This window comes from Schistocerca americana, chromosome 8 (assembly GCF_021461395.2).
Source record: "Schistocerca americana isolate TAMUIC-IGC-003095 chromosome 8, iqSchAmer2.1, whole genome shotgun sequence".
Taxonomy (NCBI): domain Eukaryota; kingdom Metazoa; phylum Arthropoda; class Insecta; order Orthoptera; family Acrididae; genus Schistocerca; species Schistocerca americana.
This window is the reverse complement of record NC_060126.1, coordinates 524,115,220-524,140,921: the sequence shown is the minus strand read 5'-3', so window position 1 is coordinate 524,140,921 and position 25,702 is coordinate 524,115,220. Positions and strand designations below refer to the sequence as shown.

General features: G+C 41.6%; 1 protein-coding gene across 1 annotated transcript in view; it reads right to left on the bottom strand.

Moving 5' to 3' along the window:
* LOC124544988 (flotillin-2) overlaps positions 1–25,702 on the bottom strand; it is a 318,114-nt gene that overhangs the window by 280,364 nt on the left and 12,048 nt on the right. The window contains exon 2 of the mRNA XM_047123744.1: positions 22,364–22,565. Coding sequence (XP_046979700.1) covers positions 22,364–22,562 — 199 coding nt within the window. The 5' untranslated portion in view covers positions 22,563–22,565. The remainder of the gene's footprint in view (positions 1–22,363; positions 22,566–25,702) is intronic.

Genomic DNA, 25,702 nt, shown 5'->3' with positions numbered 1-25,702 from the left:
ATTTGAGGAAGTCGTATCCCTGCTGGAGAGCCAAATTCAGAGTCTGATCCAGTCCCGAAAAGTATCCTGTCACCAGTGGGGCACTTTTGTGGTTCTTCTGTGGGGGGTTCTGGGTTGAGGGGATGAGGAAGTGGCTCTGGTTATTTGCTTCTGTACCAGGTCGAGAGGGTAATTGCGGGATGCGAAAGCTGTTTTCAGGTTGTTGGTGTAATGGTTCAGGGATTCCGGACTGGAGCAGATTCGTTTGCCACGATGACCTAGGCTGTAGCGAAGGGACCGTTTGATGTGGAATGGGTGGTAGCTGTCATAATGGAAGTACTGTTGCTTGTTGGTGGGTTTGATGTGGACGGATGTGTGAAGCTGGCCATTGGACAGATGGAGGACAACGTCAAGGAAAGTGGCATGGGATTTGCAGTAGGACCAGGTGAATCTGATGGAACCAAAGGAGTTGAGGTTGGAGAGGAAATTCTGGAGTTCTTCTTCACTGCGAGTCCAGATCATGAAGATGTCATCAATAAATCTGTACCAAACTTTGGGTTGGCAGGCCTGGGTAACCAAGAAGGCTTCCTCTAAGCGACCCATGAATAGGTTGGCGTACGAGGGGGCCATCCTGGTACCCATGGCTGTTCCCTTTAATTGTTGGTATGTCTGGCCTTCAAAAGTGAAGAAGTTGTGGGTCAGGATGAAGCTGGCTAAGGTAATGAGGAAAGAGGTTTTAGGTAGGGTGGCAGGTGATCGCTGTGAGAGGAAGTGCTCCATCGCAGCGAGGCCCTGGACGTGCGGAATATTTGTGTATAAAGAAGTGGCATCAATGGTTACAAGGATGGTTTCCGGGGGTAACAGACTGGGTAAGGATTCCAGGCGTTCGAGAAAGTGGTTGGTGCCTTTGATGAAGGATGGGAGACTGCATGTAATGGGTTGAAGGTGTTGATCTACGTAGGCAGAAATACGTTCTGTGGGGGCTTGGTAACCACCTACAATGGGACGGACGGGATGATTGGGTTTGTGAATTTTAGGAAGAAGGTAGAAGGTAGGGGTGGGGGGTGTCGGTGGGGTCAGGAGGTTGATGGAGTCAGGTGAAAGGTTTTCTAGGGGGCCTAAGGTTCTGAGGATTCCTTGAAGCTCCGCCTGGACATCAGGAATGGGATTACCTTGGCAAACTTTGTATGTGGTGTTGTCTGAAAGCTGACGCAGTCCCTCAGCCACATACTCCTGACGATCAGGTACCACAGTCGTGGAACCCTTGTCCGCCGGAAGAATGACGATGGAACGGTCAGCCTTCAGATCACGTATAGCTTGGGCTTCAGCAGTGGTGATGCTGGGAGTAGGATTAAGTTTTTTAAATTGGCATGGGATTTGGAGTAGGGCCAGGTGAATCTGATGGCCACTTTCCTTGACGTTGACCTCCATCTGTCCAATGGCCAGCTTCACATGTCCGTCCACATCAAACCCACCAACAAGCAACAGTAGCTCCATTATGACAGCTGCCACCCATTCCACATCAAACGGTCCCTTCCCTACAGCCTAGGTCTTTGTGGCAAACGAATCTGCTCCAGCCCGGAATCCCTGAACCATTACACTAACAACCTGAAAACAGCTTTCGCATCCCGCAACTATCCTCCCGACCTGGTACAGAAGCAAATAACCAGAGCCACTTCCTCATCCCCTCAAACCCAAAACCTCCCACAGAAGAACCACAAAAGTGCCCCACTTGTGACAGGATACTTTCTGGGACTGGACCAGACTCTGAATGTGGCTCTCCAGCAGGGATACGACTTCCTCAAATCCTGCCCTGAAATGAGATCCATCCTTCATGAAATCCTCCCCACTCCACCAAGAGTGTCTTTCCACCGTCCACCTAACCTTCATAACCTCTTAGTTCATCCCTATGAAATCCCCAAACCACCTTCCCTACCCTCTGGCTCCTACCCTTGTAACCGCCCCCGGTGAAAAACCTGTCCCATGCACCCTCTCACCACCACCTATTCCAGTCCTGTAACCCGGAAAGTGTACATGATCAAAGGCAGAGCCACGTGTGAAAGCACCCACGTGATTTACCAACTAACCTGCCTACACTGTGAAGCTTTCTATGTGGGAATGACCAGCAACAAACTGTCCATTCGCATGAATGGACACAGGCAAACAGTGTTTGTTGGTAATGAGGATCACCCTGTGGCTAAACATGCCTTGGTGCACGACCAGCACATCTTGGCACAGTGTTACACCGTCCGGGTTATCTGGATACTTCCCACTAACACCAACCTGTCAGAACTCCGGAGATGGGAACTTGCCCTTCAGTATATCCTCTCTTCTCGTTACCCGCCAGGCCTCAACCTCCGCTAATTTCAAGTTGCCGCCGCTCATACCTCACCTGTCTTTCAACAACACCTTTGCCTCTTTACTTCCACCTCGAATGACATCTCTGCCCAAACTCTTTGCCTTTACAAATGTATGCTTGTGTCTGTGTATGTGCGGATGGATATGTGTGTGTGTGCGAGTGTATACCCGTCCTTTTTCCCCCCTAAGGTAAGTCTTTCTGCTCCCGGGATTGGAATGACTCCTTACCCTCTCCCTTAAAACCCACATCCTTTCGTCTTTCCCTCTCCTTCCCTCTTTCCTGACGAACAACCATTGGTTGCGAAAGCTAGAATTTTGTGTGTATGTTTGTGTGTCTATCGACCTGCCAGCGCTTTTGTTTGGTAAGTCTCATCATCTTTGTTTTTAGATATATTTTTCCCACGTGGAATGTTTCCCTCTATTATATAAATAAATGTTACATACACACATGTAAAAACGTATGTTAAATATATAAATACCTAACAAGGAGTAGGAGATAAACAATAGCTAATTATTGGAATAATGAAAGCAGCAGATTTTTTCCAAAATACAAACATTAATGATAAACTTATCATTCTCATTCACATGCTAACAAAGCACAAATAAATCTCAGCAGATTAATGATAGTTAATGTAGTTTATGGAAGTAGCTTCTGGTAGTAACCCCCCCCCCCCCCCCCCCCAATAAGCCTGGAGGGTTTCCAGTTCTACTCGAATCTACATAAGGTATTGTTTGTATGCAATAATCAAACAAATAGTAATGATTAACAGTTCTCAGGAATACATGTTACAGTAATTTAACTGAAATCGCATGAACAAAAAAACCCTTTGTCCTCTCACGAGCAATAAGAAACAAGAACTGCACTTTCGATAATCAAAACAATTGAGTCTCCCAGCTTGATACTTAGAAGTATCTCTCGCTGTCTTACCCTCAATCATCAATGCAAACATAATTTGCATGTTCTCGATCCCTGTTATTTTATGAGAGTGTCAATTCAGGCATTGAAGCTAAATTATTTATGATGTAAAAATGAGTAACACTAACTGTCTACCCTCAATCTTGCAAGAGGGGGTTCCCTCTCATCCTGGGTCTAAGTGACCTACCTTTCCTTTTTAATCTTCCTCAACCTTATACTCATTGCTCCTTGGGGAAGGAACCAATAGCTCTGATGTTAGGATTATTTCATATTCTTTTGTTTGTGTTTATCAACAGTACTGGCCAAGAATCCGGCTCATACTTTATAGTTTTCTGAAGTGGATATCTTTTTGAAACAATAATTATATTATTCAATAATTCACTTCTCATATTCTGTGGCTAACACCAAGAAGAAAAACACTTAGTGAAGTGGAATAAGTCACAGTACACATCAACGAAAGATAAGCAACATTCAGAAACCTAATCTGAAGACTACGTCAGCAATAAACCGTTGCTACACTCCTCAAAACAGTCTGTAACAATGGCAGGCAAATGCAAAGTCCACATGAAATTCATTTTTGTGTTTTGTATTGCAATTTTGCTAACCACAGTTCACCTGGAACCAGTGTCCATTATCAGCAAAAAACCATAAAGGGGTAATGGGAAATGAGTGTGACAACTCCAGGGTAGTTCTGGGGGTCTCTGCAAATTGCGCAGTTATCTATATTATACAGCATTCCTGTATCTGTACCTTAGGTACATTGCCCCACAAGGTAATTCTGTATGTCAACAACCATTCAATACACAATGGTGATAAAATACTGAAATCAGTCACACATTTGTTGAATGATGATTTATGTGCATGTCTAATTTTGGTTTCCATATCCATCTTCAGCTGGCAGAATGGGGTTCTTAGGGAAATTACAAATTGCTGCTCCTGCATTACGAATAGACAAATACACGAAAGATGTGTGAAACACATGTTGCCAGCAGAGTCAGCAATATGGAGCTCCAACTTTGAATTTATGGCACTGTTTTACAGATAACTAATCTACACGGTATCTGTTCACACGTGACTTTCTCTTCAGTTTTAACCATAACACTCCAAGAGCCACATTCAACTCCACATTTCTAAAGTTTTTGGTGTTACATTTCCTATGTTATTATGTTGGTGATTACAAAAGTGGGGAAAAAATGTTGTTTTATTTATGACATCCACAATATTGTTCATGAATTTTATTTCAATGTTACTGATGCTTTCGAAATCTCCTTTGTATTCTGTTTTAACTACACCACAGATCTGTAAATAAGCACGAAAAATATTTAATCTTCAATTTCGATCACTTCATGTTTCTGATTTTTTACCTGAATATAAATAAGAGTAGCGAATGAGATGCATAGGGAGCAAAAATGGAGATCATTATCAGTGTTCCTCAACTGTGGGCTCAGGTACAGACAGAAAACCTCGACAAAATCTTCCTACGTTTAATGAGGGCACTTGACCACTGGTATACATTTCATATCACACACAAAGCAACGAAGAAAAGTTTCTACAGACACTTTCTGAACCCATTACTGTCAGTATGTGTGCAATTTATTAAAAAAAAAAAAAAAGGAAAAAAGTTGTCTCAGTTAGTTTCCTGAACAAAGATGTAAATAATAATTTTAACAGTTCACCTCTTTTTCAATCGTGTAGTAAAGAAATAGTTGTTTGGCAATATTGGCTGGGAGACAGCAAGAAGTAGATTCAGCTGTCCAATCAAAAAGAGTTTTATTTTTCAATGCGCAACATCCCTTTTCTAATGAAGTCTGACAGTTTTTTTCACATGTATCTGTTGGGTGTAGGTGACTGTAATGGATGTGTACAGTGGCACGGCAGGCCTTGTGTTGTAAAATGGTAAATAATGGAAAGAGGTGAAATCCAATGCCAAAATATACCCTACTCCTCTCGAACAGCACCAATGCACTGAGATTTCTATGTTCATCTGTCGCAGTGTCGCATGCCTGCACTCTACAAGATACTGCAGAGAGGTTTGTAATTTAGTCAAGGGCTTTTGTGCAAAGTCTTATGACCAAGAACTTTTAAACCACCACCTCTCCTACCTTTCCTAGCCACATACTAGCATCTAAAATTTCTTCAAACACCAGGATTCAAAGAAGCTACCTCCAAGCTGAGAGTCTCCCAAAGATGTGCATTAGCATCTTCACCTACAGATGCAAGTGTTCAAATAGTGTTTTGGGATATATTAAGGGGAGTTGAAATCAGTTTCTACAACTACTTAGAAACTTACTTTCGTTCAACAGTAGTAGGTTGATAAGTAGCAATAACTGGAGTGTTTCATTATATCCTTCGTAGGAGTAGAGTGATTTTGGTTTGTATATGTATCAACATACATATATCTAAAAACAAAGATGACGTGACTTACCAAATGAAAGTGCTGGCAGGTCGACAGACACACAAACGAACACAAACATACACACAAAATTCAAGCTTTCGCAACAAACTGTTGCCTCAACAGGAAAGAGGGAAGGAGAGGGAAAGACGAAAGGATGTGGGTTTTAAGGGAGAGGGTAAGGAGTCATTCCAATCCCGGGAGCGGAAAGACTTACCTTAGGGGGAAAAAAGGATGGGTATACACTCGCGCGCACACACACACACACACACACACACACACACACACACACACACACACACACACACACACGTCTGTATATGTGTGGATGGATATTAAAACCCACATCCTTTCGTCATTCCCTCTCCTTCCCTCTTTCCTGATAAGGCAACAGTTTGTTGCAAAAGCTTGAATTTTGTGTGTATGTTTGTGTTCGTTTGTGTGTCTGTCGACCTGCCAGCACTTTCATTTGTTAAGTCACATCATCTTTGTTTTTAGATATATTTTTCTTACGTGGAATGTTTCCCTCTATTATATCAAAATACATATATTTACACAAAACATGTAGTTTTGCCTGTGTTTCACAAACTCTTATTATAATTTATCTAGGATTAGATTTCAAAGCTAGTTTTCAGGGTTTGAATCTGAGCTTGGAAAATAAAACCTAGGTCGTGTACTACAAAAGTTTGTCAGACTTGGGCAAATGTCTGTTTTACTGTAGAACTACGACAGTGTTCCATCAATAATCTTCAGTCAACTCAGTTTAAATGAAATATATATTTGATCACTTTCCCAATAAAATTCCATGAGTAAAATCCTTTTCTGATCAGATGAAGAATAAAAAGAGGAAACCAATAGTGTAATATGATAACACAGAAAGGAGATAAATGAAACAATACACATGGAAGATACTGTGCTCAAGACTATTTAAATGTAACTTAACTCAGACTTATTTCACAGATCATAATTTTGCTGTTTCTAATTACTTGGCAGAATGTTCACTATTTCCTCGTTAGTACTTGTATAAAACTACATGATCACCCCGTGCAGAATTTTTTCTACATAATGATGACATCATAAAAAATTGAAAATATTGAAACATTGTTTTGGACAAGTTGTAGTATGGCAAAGATCACTAAGTGCCTCAGAAGGAAAGTGCCACATTACATATCGAAAGATCCAGGATTTGAACCCCTGTCAGTCCTACAATTTATGAAACACTCCTAAATGTGTGTTATCAAGATCATGTAATGCAACTTTTCTACAAACTCAATTGAGAATGTTTGCACCAGAGAAAAGGCTAGAAAGTGATACACTGGATACTTAGTCTGTTGAATTGATCTCTTTTAGAGCTATGATGCTAGCAGCAGCAGCAGAAATTACTGTAGTGCCATTTGAAAATGTGAAGTTGATGCTCATATTTCTGTTATTAATATGCCCATGAAACGCAGTCATTTAGTTAGGACTTACTCACAAATCATCAGTGTGAAAACAGAATTACGATATCTTCAACAGTTCCAGAAATATCTGAAGTTAACAGCTTACACGAAATACCTTGTGTGTGACTTTACTGGTTATCTATTTACAATTAAAGTACCAAGCAAGATAGCACAGTATTATAGCATTTTACTCACATTCCAGAAAAGATGGTTCAAACTTCATTTGGCCATCCACACTTGGTTTTTCTGTGGTTTTTGTTAAGTTGCTATGGTATATCAACCACAGTTCCATTGAAAAGGCCATTGCCAGTTTACTGCCCCATCCTTGTTCAGTCTGATTCAAGTTTTTAAATATTGTATATTAGTGTGAATGTACATGTAATGTATTTGACAAGTCCTATACTACTACATTAAATGATTGAGGGATCAACAAATAAAATAAGTAACTTTGAAAGTCTGTTAGAAAGTACATAGGCCTGCTTATATTTCAAGGAAATAAAAAGTTACAAGTGTAAAAAAAATACAACACAATAATTGACCTTCAGAACACTATCACTCTAATAAATTCTTGTTTTGATATCTCAAGAAATTTATGAAATATCAGGTACATCAATCTTACACAGAATAACACATATTTGCTTAAGCTTATGACTATATCTGCAGAAACGGAAGTATAATGTGGTTTTATGTGCGGTTTGTTTTCAACTGTAAGACCTAAATCATTGATGACTAGTTTGAATAACTCATGTCACCCGCTAAGGACAGAACAAATTTCTCTTTAAGTATATATAGTTGTGGTATCTCTCACAGTGAAATGTCATTCACAGTTAATACAATGTGTCTCCAGTCACATAGTTTTGTCGTGGGACAGAATTCTTTTACACTGAACTTATCAGTTATCAATGGACTACTTTAACGGTAGATTTACATTAATACAGTACTTGGAATGTAATCTGAATCATTTAACTCATAGCGGTTTCCAGCAACTGAGTGAGTAACATATTTACTCGACATGGTAACAACTAATCCACCAACACTGGCAGTAATGATAACAATAACTGTGTGGCTACTAAGTTTGTGGGAACTAATGACTCTTTACAATTGGAAGTAAACAATCTCTGAGATATTAAAAAATATAAATGCTTAGAAACAAAAACACAATAATGCTTTTAACATGTACACAAAACTCTGAATGCATATCTTGTAGTTTTTAATGTTATGTTGGAATGGGTGATGAGTGAGGGTGCATGTGGCTCTAGCTCATGGGGGCATAAGAGTAATGCTTTTTTAAGTACCTTGCTGATTGGAAGACAAACCATTAATAACCTAGCAAACAGAAAAAAAATCAACTTGAATTAAAGTTCTGGATCTCTTGGCCTAAAATTTGGCATCTTCTAAATATTCCCTGATCTAGATGGCTACCCAGTTTGTCTTTAAGTATGGACACACTGGTTTCACCTTGCAATCAAAATGTCATGTTCGCTGCTGAGAAGAAAGCACATGACAGGAATAGGGCTATGTACATCCTGATGCACTGGATGTAGAGGCTTATCTCATGAGGGGTAAGATAGATACTGCCTACAGGAAAATTAAAGAGACCTTGGGAGAAAAGAGAACCACTTGCATGAATATCAAGAGCTTTGATGGAAACCCAGTTCTAAGCAAAAAAGGGAAAGCAGAAAGGTGGAAGGAGTATATAGAGGGTCTATACAAGGGCGATGTTCTTGAGGACAATATTATGGAAATAGAAGAAGATGTAGATGAAGGTGAAATGGGAGATATGATACTGCATGAAGAGTTTGACAGAGCACCGAAAGACCTAAGTCGAAACAAGGCCCCGGGAGTAGACAACATTCCATTAGAATTACTGACAGCCTTGGAAGAGCCAGTCCTGACAAAACTCTACCATCTGGTGAGCAAGATATATGAGACAGGCGAAATTCCCTCAGACTTCAAGAAGAATATAGTAATTCCAAACCCAAAGAAAGCAGGTGTTGACAGATGTGAAAATTACCGAACTATCAGTAAGTCACAGCTGCAAAATACTAACGCGAAATCTTTACAGACGAATGGAAAAACTGGTAGAAGCCGACCTCGAGGAAGATCAGTTTGGATTCCGTAGAAATGTTGGAACACATGAGGCAATACTGACCCTACGACTTATCTTAGAAGAAAGATTAAGCAAAGGCAAACCCTACGTTTCTAGCATTTGTAGACTTAGAGAAAGCTCTTGACAATGTTGACTGGAATACTCTCTTTCAAATTCTGAAGGTGGCACAGGTCAAATACAGGGAGCGAAAGGGTATTTACAATTTGTACAGGAACCAGATGGCAGTTGTAAGAGTCGAGGGGCATGAAAATGAAGCAGTGGTTGGGAAGGGAGTGAGACAGGGTCGTTGCTCTCCCCAATGCTATTCAATCTGTATATTGAGCAAGCAGTAAAGGAAACAAAAGAAAAGTTTGGAGTAGGTATTAAAATCCATGGTGAAGAAATAAAAACTTTGAGGTTCGCCGATGACATTGTAATTCTGTCAGAGACAGCAAAGGACTTGGAAGAGCAGTTGAACGGAATGGGCAGTGTCTTGAAAGGAGGGTATAAGATGAACATCAACAAAAGCAAAACAAGGATAATGGAATGTAGTCTAATTAAGTCGGGTGATGCTGAGGGAATTAGATTAGGAAATGACACACTTAAAGTAGTAAAGGAGTTTTGCTATTTAGGAAGCAAAATAACTGATGATGGTCGAAGTAGAGAGGATATAAAATGTAGACTGGTAATGGCAAGGAAAGCGTTCCTGAAGAAGAGAAATTTGTTAACATTGAGTATTGATTTAAGGGTCAGGAAGTCGTTTCTGAAAGTATTTGTATGGAGTGTAGCCACGTATGGAAGTGAAACATGGACAATAAATAGTTTAGACAAGAAGAGAGTAGGAGCTTTCGAAATGTGGTGCTACAGAAGAATTCTGAAGATTAGATGGGTAGATCACATAACTAATGAGGAGGTATTGAATAGAATTGGGGAGAAAAGGAGTTGGTGGCGCCACATGACTAGAAGAAGGGACCGGTTGGTAGGACATGTTCTGAGGCATCAAGGGATCACCAACTTAGTACTGGAGGGCAGCGTGGAGGGTAAAAGTCGTAGAGGGCGCCAAGAGATGAATACACTAAGCAGATTCAGAAGGGTGTAGGCTGCAGTAGGTACTGGGAGATGAAGAAGCTTGCACAGGGTAGAGTAGCATGGAGAGCTGCATCAAACCAGTCTCAGGACTGAAGACCACAACCACAACAACAACAATAGAACAGAACATCATGCAGTATTCAGTTCCATAAATGCGATTACTGTTGAAACTTGAAACTTCCTGGCAGATTAAAACTGTGTGCCCGACCGAGACTCGAACTCGGGACCTTTGCCTTTCGCGGGCAAGTGCTCTACCATCTGAGCTACCACTGCAGAGTGAAAATCTCATACTGGAAACATCCCCCAGGCTGTGGCTAAGCCATGTCTCCACAATATCCTTTCTTTCAGGAGTGCTAGTTCTGCAAGGTTCGCAGGAGAGCTTCTGTAAAGTTTGGAAGGTAGGAGACGAGATACTGGCAGAAGTAGGGCTGTAAGGACTGGGCGTGAGTCGTGCTTCGGTAGCTCAGATGGTAGAGCACTTGCCCGTGAAAGGCAATGGTCCCGAGTTCGAGTCTCGGTCGGGCACACAGTTTTAATCTGCCAGGAAGTTCCATATCAGCGCACACTCCGCTGCAGAGTGAAAATCTCATTCTGGCGATTACTGTTACTGGCTTGATTAGACCACACTCACCACAAGAATAACATGTGCAGTGATAGTGAATAAGTGCAACACAAAAGATAAAATGCTTTCTCTTCTTGCATCAAATAGTGAAGTATATTAGTATAAAGTGTTTCTTCTTAGTGAAATCAGTTACACAAAGTGCTTCTCACCAAACATCTGTCATACTCACAGCCAAAACAGTGTCAAAAGTATGCACAGTAGTACAACCAGTCTTTTTTTTTTAATTAACTTTTCTTCCATTATTTGTACTATACTGAATAGGAAACAAGCATTACTTAGTGGAAAGTGCCAACTACTCATTATTATTATTAGATAATTTTTTTAAATGATTTCCTTTACTTTGTGCCTATAAAATTCTATTGATTACTCACACTATCCTTTCTGCGTCTCTTATTTAATATGAAAAAATTTTCTCTCTTCTTCAATTTAGGTATATTCTGTAGTTTGTGTAAGAAAAGCTTCTTCCACTTCTGCTCCACCTATCATGGTGACGTTTCCCTCATACTATCCCACTTATCAGTGTAACTAGAGGAAGAGATCAAACCAGAATACACAATGTGCCTGTGGCATCACAAGTGCATCACATACGGAAACATGAACTCAAAATCAATGCATCGATGCCAAATATAAACTGTTATGCCTGTCCTGGAATGTCTACGCTCAAAAAAAAAAAAAAAAAAAAAAAAAAAAAAAAAAAAAAAAAAAAAAAAAAAAAAAAAAAAAGACGACAAATGGCCATGTAAAAGGGTTTAAAAACGAAAAAGGAAAACATAAAAACCAAAACATATAAAATGACAGTAATATTAACCAACACTAGGAATATAATAGATTAATAGAATAAAATGTCTTTTTTTAAATGTATCGTTGTTAATATATTTAAATAAATATATATGGTTACAAAGAGACAAAAAAATAGATCTGGGGTATCCGCTAGCGTCCATCAATTTGTCAAAGTGGTGGGCTTATCCCTTTACACGACTTTTGAATCAGATCACATTTTTTGAACTTTAACAATTATGGAGAGGACAGATTGCTGCTGACTTCATCAGAAAAGAAAAACTCAAAAGCATTCACACAAGCGCACAAATACATTGCTGGCAAGAGAAACTAAACACGACATTAAAGGATTAATGATTATAAGAGGATTACTGCGCAAAGTGTCATTCGTTCGTCTACGTTAGCAGCTCGAATCTAGGTGCTCTCTACCGATTCTGTGCCACAGATACAAGCCAAGAAAATGAAGGCGTGCTGTACTATCTAAACAGATAGTGCTCATCTTTTGATTTTTTATCTTGCATGTAAAATGAAAACAAAATATGTAAAGATTATTTAAGAAAACATTACAGCGTAATTAAGAAATTATTTCCCTTAGTTGCTAAAATATAAATCATGCTCTTTCTCTCTTCCCTTGTGACTATTCATGTATCATGTATATGATAAAATGGATGATAATAAATTAAACTGAGCTGAATTGTACTGATAGTGAGGATACGAACTGCACCAATAAAAAGACGAAAGCTGATCCACAAACTTCAATTATTTGTGAGCAGAAAGCAACAATTTCATTTCGTTTCGTTTATAAGATGGCTATGATTTTAAGACAAATCATTTTTCTGACAAAAGTACACCTTATTGTTTGAAAGTCTATGGTCGTCAGAAATACTAATAAAATGCATAATTTCCTACGATATGTGCATGGAAAACATGAGCTTCAATATACCGCGGGACACAGTCAACCCTCTGACCAATGACTACTTTAAAAAAAAAATCACGACAGAGCTCACGTGTCAAAGAAACTTCGTAAATAATGTGTAATTTTTAGTGGTATGATCTCCCTGTAACTACAAGACACATTAATTCATTCTCGTCAACACAAACCGTCTCAAACAATCCCTGAAACCAGCTTGGATAATTCATTTTCAAAGACAATGTTATCATATGTAGAACTGGAGTGTCAAAGATCTCCACTAAATAGACACGCATGTGAAAATCAATGTTTTGCGCCAGCAAAAAGGTGAATTCAGTTTGACGCCTGTGTTTTGGGTGCCACGTATTGGCGAAATTCAGATGTTTGTTGATGACTTACCTTCTGCTATCGTTGGTACGTGCTCTTACTTTTATTTCATGGGTTTCTCGAGATTTTGGTTATTGGGGATACACACTTCCATGCAGCTCGCTATTCTTCTCGCCTCATATTGATGCTAATGGTAAGCAACGGCTTGTGCCGCTACAGGCATCCCTGTATTGTTGACGCTTGGGTTACATCGCGCCCAATTTGTTTTGTTTACTCTTGAGAGGATATGCGGAAAGTAATCACGTAACACTTACAGGTTCTAACCAGCGATAACAACAGGGGCGTAACTCGGTAGGTGGGACTGGGGCAGTGCCCCGAGGATAGGATGCCTCTACGATTAAAAAAATAGGAAAAATTAAAATGGGAAGGAAATGTGGAAAATTTGGTAAAAATCTATCAGTCAAGAGAAGTCTTTCGTTGTGTTAAAATAATGAAAGACGTTATGAAAACCATTCTGAAGTAAAGATGACAAGTTAAATATCTCCTTTATCCACGACGAATATCAGTCTGTATTAGGATAGGAACATAAGTTAACTATGTGGAACGAAAGGGACTAAAACTGGTCAAGTGTTTCGACCAGGACTATAACTAAGCATCCGTCATGAGTGGCCCATAACAATGATGTGCAAAAGGTAATCAAGTCATAATTTGAAGTTAGTCGTTAGGGCGCTGAAGAGGCTAATCAATAAACAGCCCTACACTTCGAAACAGTCGAGAACTTCTACCAACTTTTTGGTCGCAGCAAGCTACGGTGGCAGCAAACTTGTTTCCTGACTACCCTCAAATTAAGGGTAATTTAAAACCTTCGTTTCCTGAATACTCTCAAGTTAAGACAAAAAAAAAAAATCAAATTCAAAGCGTTGGGCAGGCACATAAGACACCACTAAACACTTGAGATAGGCTTATGATAAAAATAATTCGTAACAATAAAAAATGTAACGAACGAAGTCTTAAACACACACTCTAACTCTTCCCAGAGTCGACATAAACCTCTAGAAAGAATTAATTCATCACTTAAGCTCAGGCAGTCTAAGAGCATGGCCGTTGCAGCTGCAAATGACTCCATACGAACAACGCTGTGAGAAACATGCACGTAACGATAGTTTGCAGAGTATAGATGTACATGTAAAGATGATGGTTAAACGTCCCGTCGACGATATCATTAGCGACGGAGTGCAGACTCGGGTAGCGGAAGGATGAAGGAAACGGCTGTGTCCATTTTCCTAAAGCTATTTTTTCCTAATGCTAATTTGGTGGAGGGGAAGGTTAATAGAAAATCTCAATCTGCATAAGTGGATAGGTATTGATTCGCCCGTTCGCATGTGACTCCAGTCTCTTACAAAGGTGACACACCGCTCGCTTGCTCCCTGAACTAGTTGGCATCAAAGGATCGTGCGATAAACCACATTACTTGACGGAACTTTCAAAATCTGTGAAAGACAGAACGTCGAGTGAAAAATCGCCTAACGAAGGAATTAAAGCAGTAGAGAAGAAACTTTACGAGCTTTGCGAGGACAAGAAGCTGATAGGATCCGTAACTGGGCAAATAGCACTTTTTTATTCTACGACTGGCAACATTTATTCGCAGTTAAATAGTTGGTCATAAAGAACGACGTGTGCTACGGACGCATACGTTGCATATCTATCATCTGTGACGAAGATCTTAAAAAAAAGTACTTCAGTTTTTCAGCGACATTTTCTCATGACATTTCTCTTCTGTGTAAGGGCAGCCAATGTTGGTAAGAACTTTATTTCAAGCCGTCCTGGTGTATCTGACAAAGCTCGCGGCTCTTGCAAAAGATGAGCGTTGTTTTCCCAAGACAACTTTTTTTTAAAGTACTCATGTTATACAATGTTCCAGGAATGCTTATCCGGTCTGGGAATACAGGGCTACAACACTGATGTGCCAAAGAAACTGGTTTAGGCATGCCTATTCAAATACACGAGACATGTAAACGGGCAGAACACGGCACTGCGGTCGGCAACGCCTACACAAGACAAGTGTTTGCTGCAGTTGTTAGATCGGTTACTACTGCTACAATGGCAGGTTATCAAGATTTAAGTGAGCTTGAACGTGCTGCTATAGTCGGCGCACGAGCTATGGGACACAGCGTCTCCGAGGTAGCGATGAAGTGGGGGTTTTCCCGTACGACAATTCCACGAGTGTACCGGGAATATCAGGAATCCGGTACAACATCAAATCTCCGACATCGCTGCGGCCGGAAAAAGATCCTGCATGAACGGGACCAACGAAGACTGAAGAGAATCGTTCAACGTGACACAAGTGCAACCCTTCCGCAAATTGCTGCAGATTTCAATGCAGGGCCATCAAACGCGTGTCATCGTGCGAACCATTCAACGAAACATTATCGGTATGTGCTTTCGGAGCCGAAAGCCCACTAGTGTACTCTTGATGACTGCACGATACAAACTTTTATGCTTCGCCTGGGCCCGTCAGCACCGACATTCGACTGTTGATGACTGGAAACATGTTGCCTGTTAGGACGAGTCTCGTTTCAAATTGCATCGAGCTTATGGACGTGTACGGGTATGGAGACAACCTCATGCATCCATGGACCCTGCATGTCAGCAGGGGACTGTTCAAACTGGTGGAGGCTCTGTAATGGTGTGGGGCGTGTGCAGTTGGAGTGATGTGGGACCCCTGATACGTCTAGATACGATTCCGACAGAATAGGCGTACGTAAACATTCTGTCTGATCATGTGCATCCGTTCATGTCCATTGTGCTTTCCGACGGACTTGGGCAGTTCCAGCAGGACAACACGACACCCCACACGTCCAGAATTGCTACTGAGTGGCTCCAGGAACACTCTTCTGAGTTTAAACAATTCAGCCGATCACCAGACTCCACAGACAAGAACATTAGTATATCTAGGTTGCCCTGCAATGTGCTGTTCAGAGGAGATCTCCACCCCTTCGTACTCTTACTGATTCATGGACAGCGCTGCAGGATTCATTGTGTCAGTTACTTCCAGCACTACTTCAGACATTAGTCGAGGCCACGCTGCTCGTGGGGCCCTACACGATATTAGGCAGTTGTATCACTTTCTTTGGCTCTTCAACGTAAATATGTGTCATTAGTTTTCAAAGCTGTATATTTTACAAATTATTGCATGTATATATATGATTGGTGCATGAACAGAACCTTAAACTCACCAATTTTGCATTTTGCACTCTACAAATGTTCTATGAGTACCAATTTGGTTACACGACACACATCCAAGCGGTAGTCAGATTTGTTCCGTGTCTTATGTAGCAACATCCTGTCGATATCATCACAGCAATACTGATGCGTTCTCTGAAATGTTTCAGTGTTCTTGGCAGTGGGGGTGACTTAAAGGAATGGAGCGACATCATCTTCACAAGTATGCCCAATCAAGCGACGCGGAATTTCGTCGTTTAGATTGCGACGAACGTCGATGCTCCAATGACGGGGTCCCCGCCGTGCTGGACAATTAAAGTCTCGGAATGAGCAAAAAATTTAGAAATTTTTGGTAAGTTATATGGGACCAAACTGCTGAGGTCATCGGTCCCTAGGCTTACACACTAGTTAGTCTAGCTTAGTTAACTTACACACCCATGCCCGAGGGAGGACTCGAACCTCCGACGGGGGAAGCCGCACCTCAGACCGCGCGGCGGGAATGAGCAGTCATTCATGGAAATGACCACAACATATCAAAGTAAGAGGTATCTGTCACAGTCTTCTCTCAGAAGAAAAACGGCCCATACAGCTTCGTCTGTGATACTGTACAGATATCGGCGAATCTCATTCATGCTCCACAACTTCATGAGGATGTTCAGTGTCCTACAGTATCACACTGTGGCGATTAACCTTTCCAGATAAAGGGAAGGTTGCTTCGTCGCTGAATATCAGCGTGGAGGCGAAATGTTTATGCTCAAGTGTTTTCTGCGTTGTGATGCAAAATTGAAGACGCCTGCCATAATTTTCCCATTTTAACTGTTAGTCGAGCTGCTGACGATAAGGTTTTAAAAGTGGTCGCCGTATTCCAAGTTCGTGGCCTGCAGGTTCAAAATGGCTCTGAGCACTATGGGACTCAACTGCTGTGGTCATCAGTCCCCTAGAACTTAGAACTACTTAAACCTAACTAACCTAAGGACACCACACACATCCATGCCCGAGGTAGGATTCGAACCTGCGACCGTAGCAGTCGTACGGTTCCGGACTGCGCGCCTAGAACCGCGAGACCACCGCGTGGCCTGCAGGAACCGTTGATTTTTTTCGACTGCGTACGAAACATATCTCATCCTATCCACTGTTTTATCTAGCACAATCGGTCGACCGATACTTCTTTGGGTACAGATACAACCAGTGTCCGTAATTTGTTGATAATAACGCACACTTCTTTGTTCACATGCCGATTCTTTTACGCAATTCCTTCTAAATGCTGCACTGTTGTAACAGATAACATCTCGCACATTTCATCACACAAAAACCTTTTCCTTGCGTTGTCGCCATTTTGTCAAGGAACTGTCCTCGTGACAGCAACTGCTGTGCACAATGCGATCTCTCTGAGTTTATGGTTCTACCCATGCATCAGTCATATTTGTACCTGTAATACATGGGAGCATATAAAACTCGGAAAACGAATGAGTCATTCATAATAGCCCTGTACTATGAAGAGGAGAAAGGTGGAGTTTGTTTGACTGTGGAGAAAGACTAACATAAACGGTGAAGAACCTTAATTGCCAGAAGGGAAGCAATACACTGTACATCTCTGAAGAACGTGCTTGGAAAATTACAAGACTCATCTTTCAGCGTGCAAACCACGAATGTCCGTTAGCCGCCTACATGTTTATCCCGTAGAGATCGTGCAGATAAAATTACGAAAATAACAGCTCGCACAGAGGTGCAGAAGCATTCACTCTTTCCACTGAAATGTGAACGGATCAGGAAGAGACCTTAATGTATCGTCCAGTGACAAGAATCTTTTGCCACGCTGTTTACAGTTATTTAGAGCTACGCATGAAGGTATAGACGTGTGAGTTATGTAGAAAATGAAAAAAACGCTAAATATAGCCTTCCCTGGTAATCTAGTGGATTCGAACCTGGTTACTTCCGTAGTGGTGGATTGGCTCAATGGCTTAGGTATAAAGACATAAACTGTACTTTAATGTGTCTGTGGTACTGTATTTTATGTGTTATTGTGATTGTTATGTATCATAAGCTAAATAAATAAATAAATTTTTCACATACATGAACGAGGAAAACCATTTGTGTAAGACAAGAATTTAGTTCGATAAGCAAATACATTTCATAACCCGTTTATATTTTTACATGGATCTTTAAACTTCGTTCTCCTTTGACATAATCTGTTCTTTCTTGTTTCGTGTTACAATGAAGTATTACATAGTTCACGTTATTCAGTTTTTCAATTAATTAGGTTTTATTTTTATTATGAACTAAGAAGATTGTTTAGTTGGCCGGCCGGAGTGACCGAGCGGTTCTAGGCGCTACAGTCTGGAACCGCGCGACCGCTACGGTCGCAGGTTCGAATCCTGCTTCGGGCTTGGATGTGTGTGATGTCCTTAGGTTAGTTAGGTTTAAATAGTTCTAAGTTCTAGGGGACTGGTGACCTCAGAAGTTAAGTCCCATTGTGCTCAGAGCCATTTGAACCATTAAATTAGTTAAATTAATAATCTCATAAGAAACAGTTAGGGTTTCCATTTAAATAAAATGTACCTTGGTTAGTGTGGAATATCTGTTAGTTGCAGTGCCGAACACCTTTTTCATGTATGGATAAATCTGGGAAAAGTTGTAGATTTTGCTTCACCAAAGTATTTGAAAGAATATAGACTTCTTGAAGTTTTCCCTACTTAGTTTGCTTTTTGACTAAAGTGGGAGGAGGGTGGCCAGAGTAATGGTGTACTGTAGTGTGTGTGTGTGTGTGTGTGTGTGTGTGTGTGTGTGTCTTTGGGAGGGGGGCGGGCTAGCTGTGAAAGACAATGTGTGAGCGACGTTTTGTTGAGTTGAGAGTGGGCTTGACATGTAGAAAGTGGAGAAAATCGACTTTATGAACTTGCACCGGGACTTCAATGACTGTAGTTGCACTCCTGCACAAAACTTGTTCCATCTGAAACGTCTGTCAGTTATCCAGTATTTTTTTGCCATCCAATGTAGCTCGGGACCTACATTCGACCAGACGAAGGTGGAGCACTGCCCAGAACAACCGTCAGATTGAGTGCTATCTGACTTCAGAAGCTCCTCGTCTTCCCCGTCTGGTACATTACTCGGCAGTCGTGACAACTAGACTGCCGAATTCGTAAATCTGACGGCAGGCAGAGCGGTACTGCACCCCATACAGTTTGAGAAAGTGATATACAGACTGAGAAAGTGTCAACTCGCATATATTTCGAAAAACTCTCTTGTAGCATAGAAAATGGTATTTCATCTCGGCGACTGATCCGCACGAATCGATAAATGAAGTATAGCTGAACTCCTATACTATTGCAATTTAACTGTCATTTTTGTGTGTGGCAAAACACGTCCGGGTGCGCAAGACAAATAAAGAAATTTAATGTGCAGCGTAAAAAATACGTTTTTCTTTTGAGCCACTGTAATTTACTTTATCTTACATCAGATGAATCAAAATCATAAAAGTTTTTGCAAAAAAATAACAGAACGAACTTCCTCTGTCCACTTCACAGACAACAGTGGTGGTACGCACCACCCGACCTTATTATTCATTGATGGCCTACATAAATAAGTACATTATATTAATTAAAAACAAGAAACTGCAATATGAGACAAAATCACAAATGTTTATTAAATGTTTTGAATGTTATTTTTCTACTGCTCATTGTGTTTTATTAAATGGTTCAAATGGCTCTGAGCACTATGGGACTTAACTTCTGAGGTCATCAGTCCCCTAGAACTTAGAACTAATTGAACCTAACTAATCTAACGACATCACACACATCCATGCCCGGTGGCAGGATTCGAACCTGGGACCGTAACAGCAGCGCGGTTCCAGACTGTAGCGCCTAGAACCGCTCGGCCAATCCGGCCGGCGTGTTGTATCACAGCAACCTTAATTTGATTTCATGTCACTTGCTATAAACAGGTAAGACACTTGAATATGCCCATCCCTGTAATGCGCATTCACGAATCCATGTCACTTCCGTTTGAAATTTAGAGGACAGCAGCTGATAGCTGCGAGTTGTGCACGCTCCTGAGTTGTCAGTACTGGAACACAACAACATTCCCCCACTCACGTCCTCTAACCCTGCAGAGGCCACGCTACTTCCCATTCCGCCCCTGAAGTAGGTGGCAAACTTTAACTCACGGGCCAACTCGCCAACGCTAATGAAAATTAAGCAAATTTTAAAAATTACTGTCTCTGTAAAGTATTTTTGTTTGTTACTGAGCAAGAAAAATACACTCCTAAAAGGCCCTTAACGTTAGCTGACGTTTTTGGTTTCTGCTGTTAGTTGCTATACTCTGTTCATCGTAAGAATAAACCTGGTGTAAACATTACGCCATGTATTCTTCCGCGTTTGCTTGAATCTCATTGGATTTCGTTTCACGTGGAGCGGAAGCCAACCTGTGACCAGTACAGTCAAGTACGATCATGAGGACGCGTTTTATGCTGTGTCACGCGCACATAGGCTGAGCGTTAATGCGGGACAGCGGCTTTACTGGCTCAGTAAACTTGGACAGCACCGGCCAGCCAGCGGTCCGACTAACCTGCAAGGATCTGAGCAATTGCACTTCAGACGTAAAATGAGACGAGCAAAGAAACGCTATAGCTTCGAATGTCTTTTGATTTTTAAAGAGAGTAAAATAATATTCGGAGAAACTCCAGCACTACCGCGCGATTCTTAGCTGACAGACGGAAAGCACAAAATGCCATTATTGTCACCTGACATAGTATTCTAATTACAAACAAGAGTGATGAAAATTTCTAACTTAAACATATGGTAATTTTTCTGAGCGAGCTGTGTGTAATGCAGAAGCATACTGCAGGGATTTCACCACACTGTTGAATACTGAAGCCACTGAAAATATTAATTACAGTCAATCGTCTGGAAATCTCTTAGCTCCTTCCTTATCCGAATCCGAGAAATACATTCTGGAAGTGTCACCTGCTATGTTGATGGCGAGCCTATCAAGAACAGAATCCACGAAGGCAACCAGGCGCCGCATTTTCTCCTCTTCTTTTATGACGCGTCATTCTATATCCCGCCAGCGTTGTGCAGCGACATGTGAAGAAGTGGCGTGCGTTAGTTGCTTCCAGTAAGTACGGCAGCTCAACAGTCTTATTACTTCTCGGACCACCACAACTTAGCTCCAGATCAGTTCTGTTGGGTTCATGTTGTAATGGTACAGTAGCAAATGTAAAAATGCAGCATTTGTATGATGTGCTCGATGCTGTGAAAATGATTGTTTTCCATGTTTCCATCTCTGTGGTTCAAAAGGATGGACATAGTCCAAATAAAGAGGATTTGTTTTGTTTTTCATTTTGGCCTTAAAAAATTAAATTTTTATGTTTTCTTAATTTAAGCTACTTTTATAAACAGTCTTTCATGAAACATCGATAATTAAGAATTTGTATTTGAAATGAAGACAGGAATTTCGTGTCCAATATGTAATTAGAAACAAGAAGACTTGCATATTCATTAAAAATAGTGATGAGTTTTATAATTACTGTAATTAGTTAAAACTGACTGTATTTAGTAAAAATTCCATTACACTACCGACTGCGTTACACGTACGATGTGTATTTATGTATCAACTGCTGGGAAACCTTCAGAGTCGATTATCCCCGTAAATTTATAAGAAAAACATTAACAACACGCTATTTCTCGGCACTTTTTAACCGTGTTCCACACGCGTGTTTCAGTACGGAACAGAGAGCAGCCTCAGCCATTTTCATACTGCGCATTAACAGCGCGACAATCAGAGCACAACAGTGCAGACGCTGTGAATGCACACGATTTTTGAAATAAAAACTACGTAGCTAAAGCGTGATTAAGAAAAACGTTGATGGCTGTTAATACAATTGAACAGCTTAAAGTTTCATTTAACGTAACTTGGTAATAATATATCTAAAACACACGTAGGACCTGCTTGCGTGTGCTGCGGCTTCTGACCAATCATTGCGATTGTGTTTGTTTACATCAGATTTATTCTCACGATGAACGGATTATAGAAGCATATTGCTACATTAAAAAACACGGCTGAGAACCGTGGCCAGCACCAACACTTGAACGAGGCTGCAAGGCTGCAGTCTGCCGGCCACTGTTCTGCGCTGATGGAAAACCTGAAAGCGTGCAGACGCACGTGCACGTGCTTCCCAGCGTCCAGATTTCGCTTTGGGCTGGGAACGCGGACGTTTCTGCTTGCTGCTCTTTTTGCTGCACTCACCCAGGATGGCGCGCAGGTGTCCCTCGAGCGTCTGCAGGACGGTGGACTTGATGTCCTTGACGGTCTTGCCCAGGAACTGCTCGGAGGCGGTCTGCAGCAGCTCGTCCGCCTTCATGATCTTGCACTGCGCGACGCCGGTCACCGTCAGCGGCACCCCCTGCGCCGTCTCCACGCTCTCGCACATCGGGTTCAGCGTCATCACCTGAAAGCACGCCGGTCAGCCTTCGGTTCTGGTGGAGCTCACACTTTGTTCGTCATTTACGGTGATTCTCAAGTACACTCACTATCTGACGGAAAGTCTCCGAACACCCTTGTAATGCGGAAATGACCGTTAGACCTCACGAACGGTGGCAGGGAGTACTCTGTTGTCACTAGGGAAGCAGTAAGAGCAGAATGTGTCGGCGAGTAGAACTCGAACGTGAACCAGTCACTGAATACTGGAAATGCGGAGGAGCAACCGCAGCTACACCGAGACTACAAGACCTCACGTACTGGCGGAGCGGACAGTCGACTGTCGAGCACTGCAGAGAATGGCGGAAGTAGCCGCTCGTAATGTCCAGAGTACCACCAGCCGTCCAGCCACCAGAATGACTGTGTGTAGAAAATTAGAACGAATGGGGTGCAATGGTTGCCCAGCTCTCGCTAACCTACCCGTTCCTGTACTCAATGCTAGGCGACCCTAGAGGCTGAGCAAAGAGCGGTGGATGACTGGAAACAAGTGATTTGGGATGGTGAATCACGTTATATCCCGTGGGAATCCGATGAAAAGTTTTACGTTTGACTAGTGCCTGCAGAACGGTACCTGCCACCGTCTTTAGTGCATTTCAGCCGGATAATGCTCGTCCGCACACGGCGAGAGTTTCTACTGCTTATTTTCGTGCTTATCAGTCTATCTCGGCCAGCAAGGTCTCCGGATTGCTCCCCAACTGAGGACGTTGGAGTACTATCGACAGGGTTTTTGATGATCTAACGCGCCAGCTGAACAAAGTTTGGCACGATATCCCTCAGGAGGACATCCAAAAACTCTCTCAATCAATGTCAAGCCAAATAACTGCTTCCACAAGGGCCAGAGGCGGAGCAAATCGTTATTGATTTGCTTGTGGAGGTCTTTCTCTTGAATAAATCATCCAGTTTTTCTGAAATTGTAGTCATTTATATCTCTGTAGATGTACATCACATCTACTGATTTCCGTCCCGTTCAGATAACTCCTTTGTGGTGCGTTTCAGAGCGTTTATGTGGCCAAGTCGCCACGTTTATCATACTAATGATGCCTATGATTACAATTATAATAAAAATAACAATACAGTATATAAAGTGTTTGACTACAGCATTTTATCACCTTCAGTGCTTAGAAAATCTTTATAGCACGACTTAAAAAAATTAAATTCAAATTATTTGAAAGATACTAGTCACAAAATTTGATAAATACCGCAGCATGAAACTGATTCAAGAACTATAACTGCAACAAAAATTCACAACATTAGCAACCATATAATTTATTTCACATAAAATTGAAGAGTACACTCAGTTTTATCAGTATTTCTCTTAGCATTACTATTGTGAATGCAACTTTCTACAATATGGTTACGAAAGCGCGCAAAGGAGGAGAATGCTTTTTCCCGCATACGTCTGGGAGAGGTCAAACTGTATGTTGTTATTTTCTTACCAGAAAATCTTTCCCCCTCTCTCTCATCCCACTTAGCTTTCTTGCAGTCACGAACGTGACTGATTTGTTGCTGTCAGCAGGTGCTATAACCTTCGCTGGGACGCTTTAGTTGACTGGAATGTTTTCTGCTGCCATTCAGGTCACAAGATGATCTCCGTCGGCTATCTCTCACACAAGCAACTAAACATTGGATCTCCTTACCATTACAGAGAACCCTAATGTCCGCGCTACGTTATTCTCCTAGATTTGGCTAAAACGTCTGGAAAGTGATACATGTAACAATACAAATGGTTTTGGTAAATCTTTGTTTGGAGGGCGTCGTCACCCCAGTGACACTCCCCTTGGATCACGCCCGATGCATAGTGTTAGGAATTCCTGAAGGGAGAGAGACTGGCGGATGGTGAACAGAAAGAGGACACGGGCGTGCCCTAGAAACGCGCAAAGAGCCCGAGAAGTACTTTTTGTTCACTACGACGTGAACGAGGGCTCCCTAGTTTCGGATCAGCTGAAGCCGGTAGAAGGCGATCGACTTCGGGTCACAACTGGTTTAGGCCCAGCAGCTGCTAACGTTGGCGGTCTAACAGTACAGTTCCTATTTGAACCGTAGCGGTTACAGAGTTACTATCATGCAGTGCCACGCCAAACCAGTAAGCACACATTCAGGGTCAGAACTGAGTGACGAAGGCGCGGGTTCTTCCTCGCGTACCGCCGCGCCCCCTGTCGGTAGCCGATGTTCTGCGAGTCTATTGGCGGAGCTTGATTCCTCCGCTCCCCACACCTGCCTGAGGATCAGTCGGGGACTTTTCGAACAGACTATACGTTCAGCTGCCTGCCGAATCGGAATGATATTTTATTCCTCCCTGTACAATACTCACATTCCTCACGGCCTGTCAGAGTTGTCTTAAGCGTATCTTTTGATCATAGGTGGTGGTAACGAAAATATGTGTAGTATGTTGCCATATTTTTTTTATATTCTATGATGAGTACGGAAGCAGTCGAGCTAAACGTCCCCATCCGATGGGCAAATCACCATCACCACCTCGTGACACACTACAGAGAGATTTGAAATTTTATCCAGGACCATGGTGCAATGTTTGGCGATCAGGAACTTTACGCTACCACCTCATCTCCCCTTCCTATACAAATACTGACGGTGAACATATTTTTTCCGTCGTCACGATTCAAACTGGCTACCTCCGACTCTAGAGCCAAGGCGCAGATGTCACTTAACGACCTCGGCTAAGGACACGCAATAGAACCATTAATATTCTCAATATACATAAATGATGTATCAGATATTACCATCAGAACCAACAAACTGGTCGCTGACGACGCTATGGTCTGCAGGAAAGCATCGTCTTTGGATGACTGTAAAGAAATTCAGAAGCATTTGTACAAAACTTCAGTTTGTGCAAAGTTTAACATCTTTCTGCTAAATTGGCTTTGGGAATGTACGAATAGATGTATGTATAGATTTACTATTTCTAATTTACATTAACAATCTCCCATGGGGATCCTGTAAGGTGAAACAGTAACACAATAATTACGGACGGGACATCACAGAGGTTAGGAGCGAAACCTGACAAGGCACTTAGAGCGATCAAAAATTGATCGACAAACAAGGTGGTCTTTATGTACATCCCTGCTGTTTAGACAACATCAGCATGTGTAC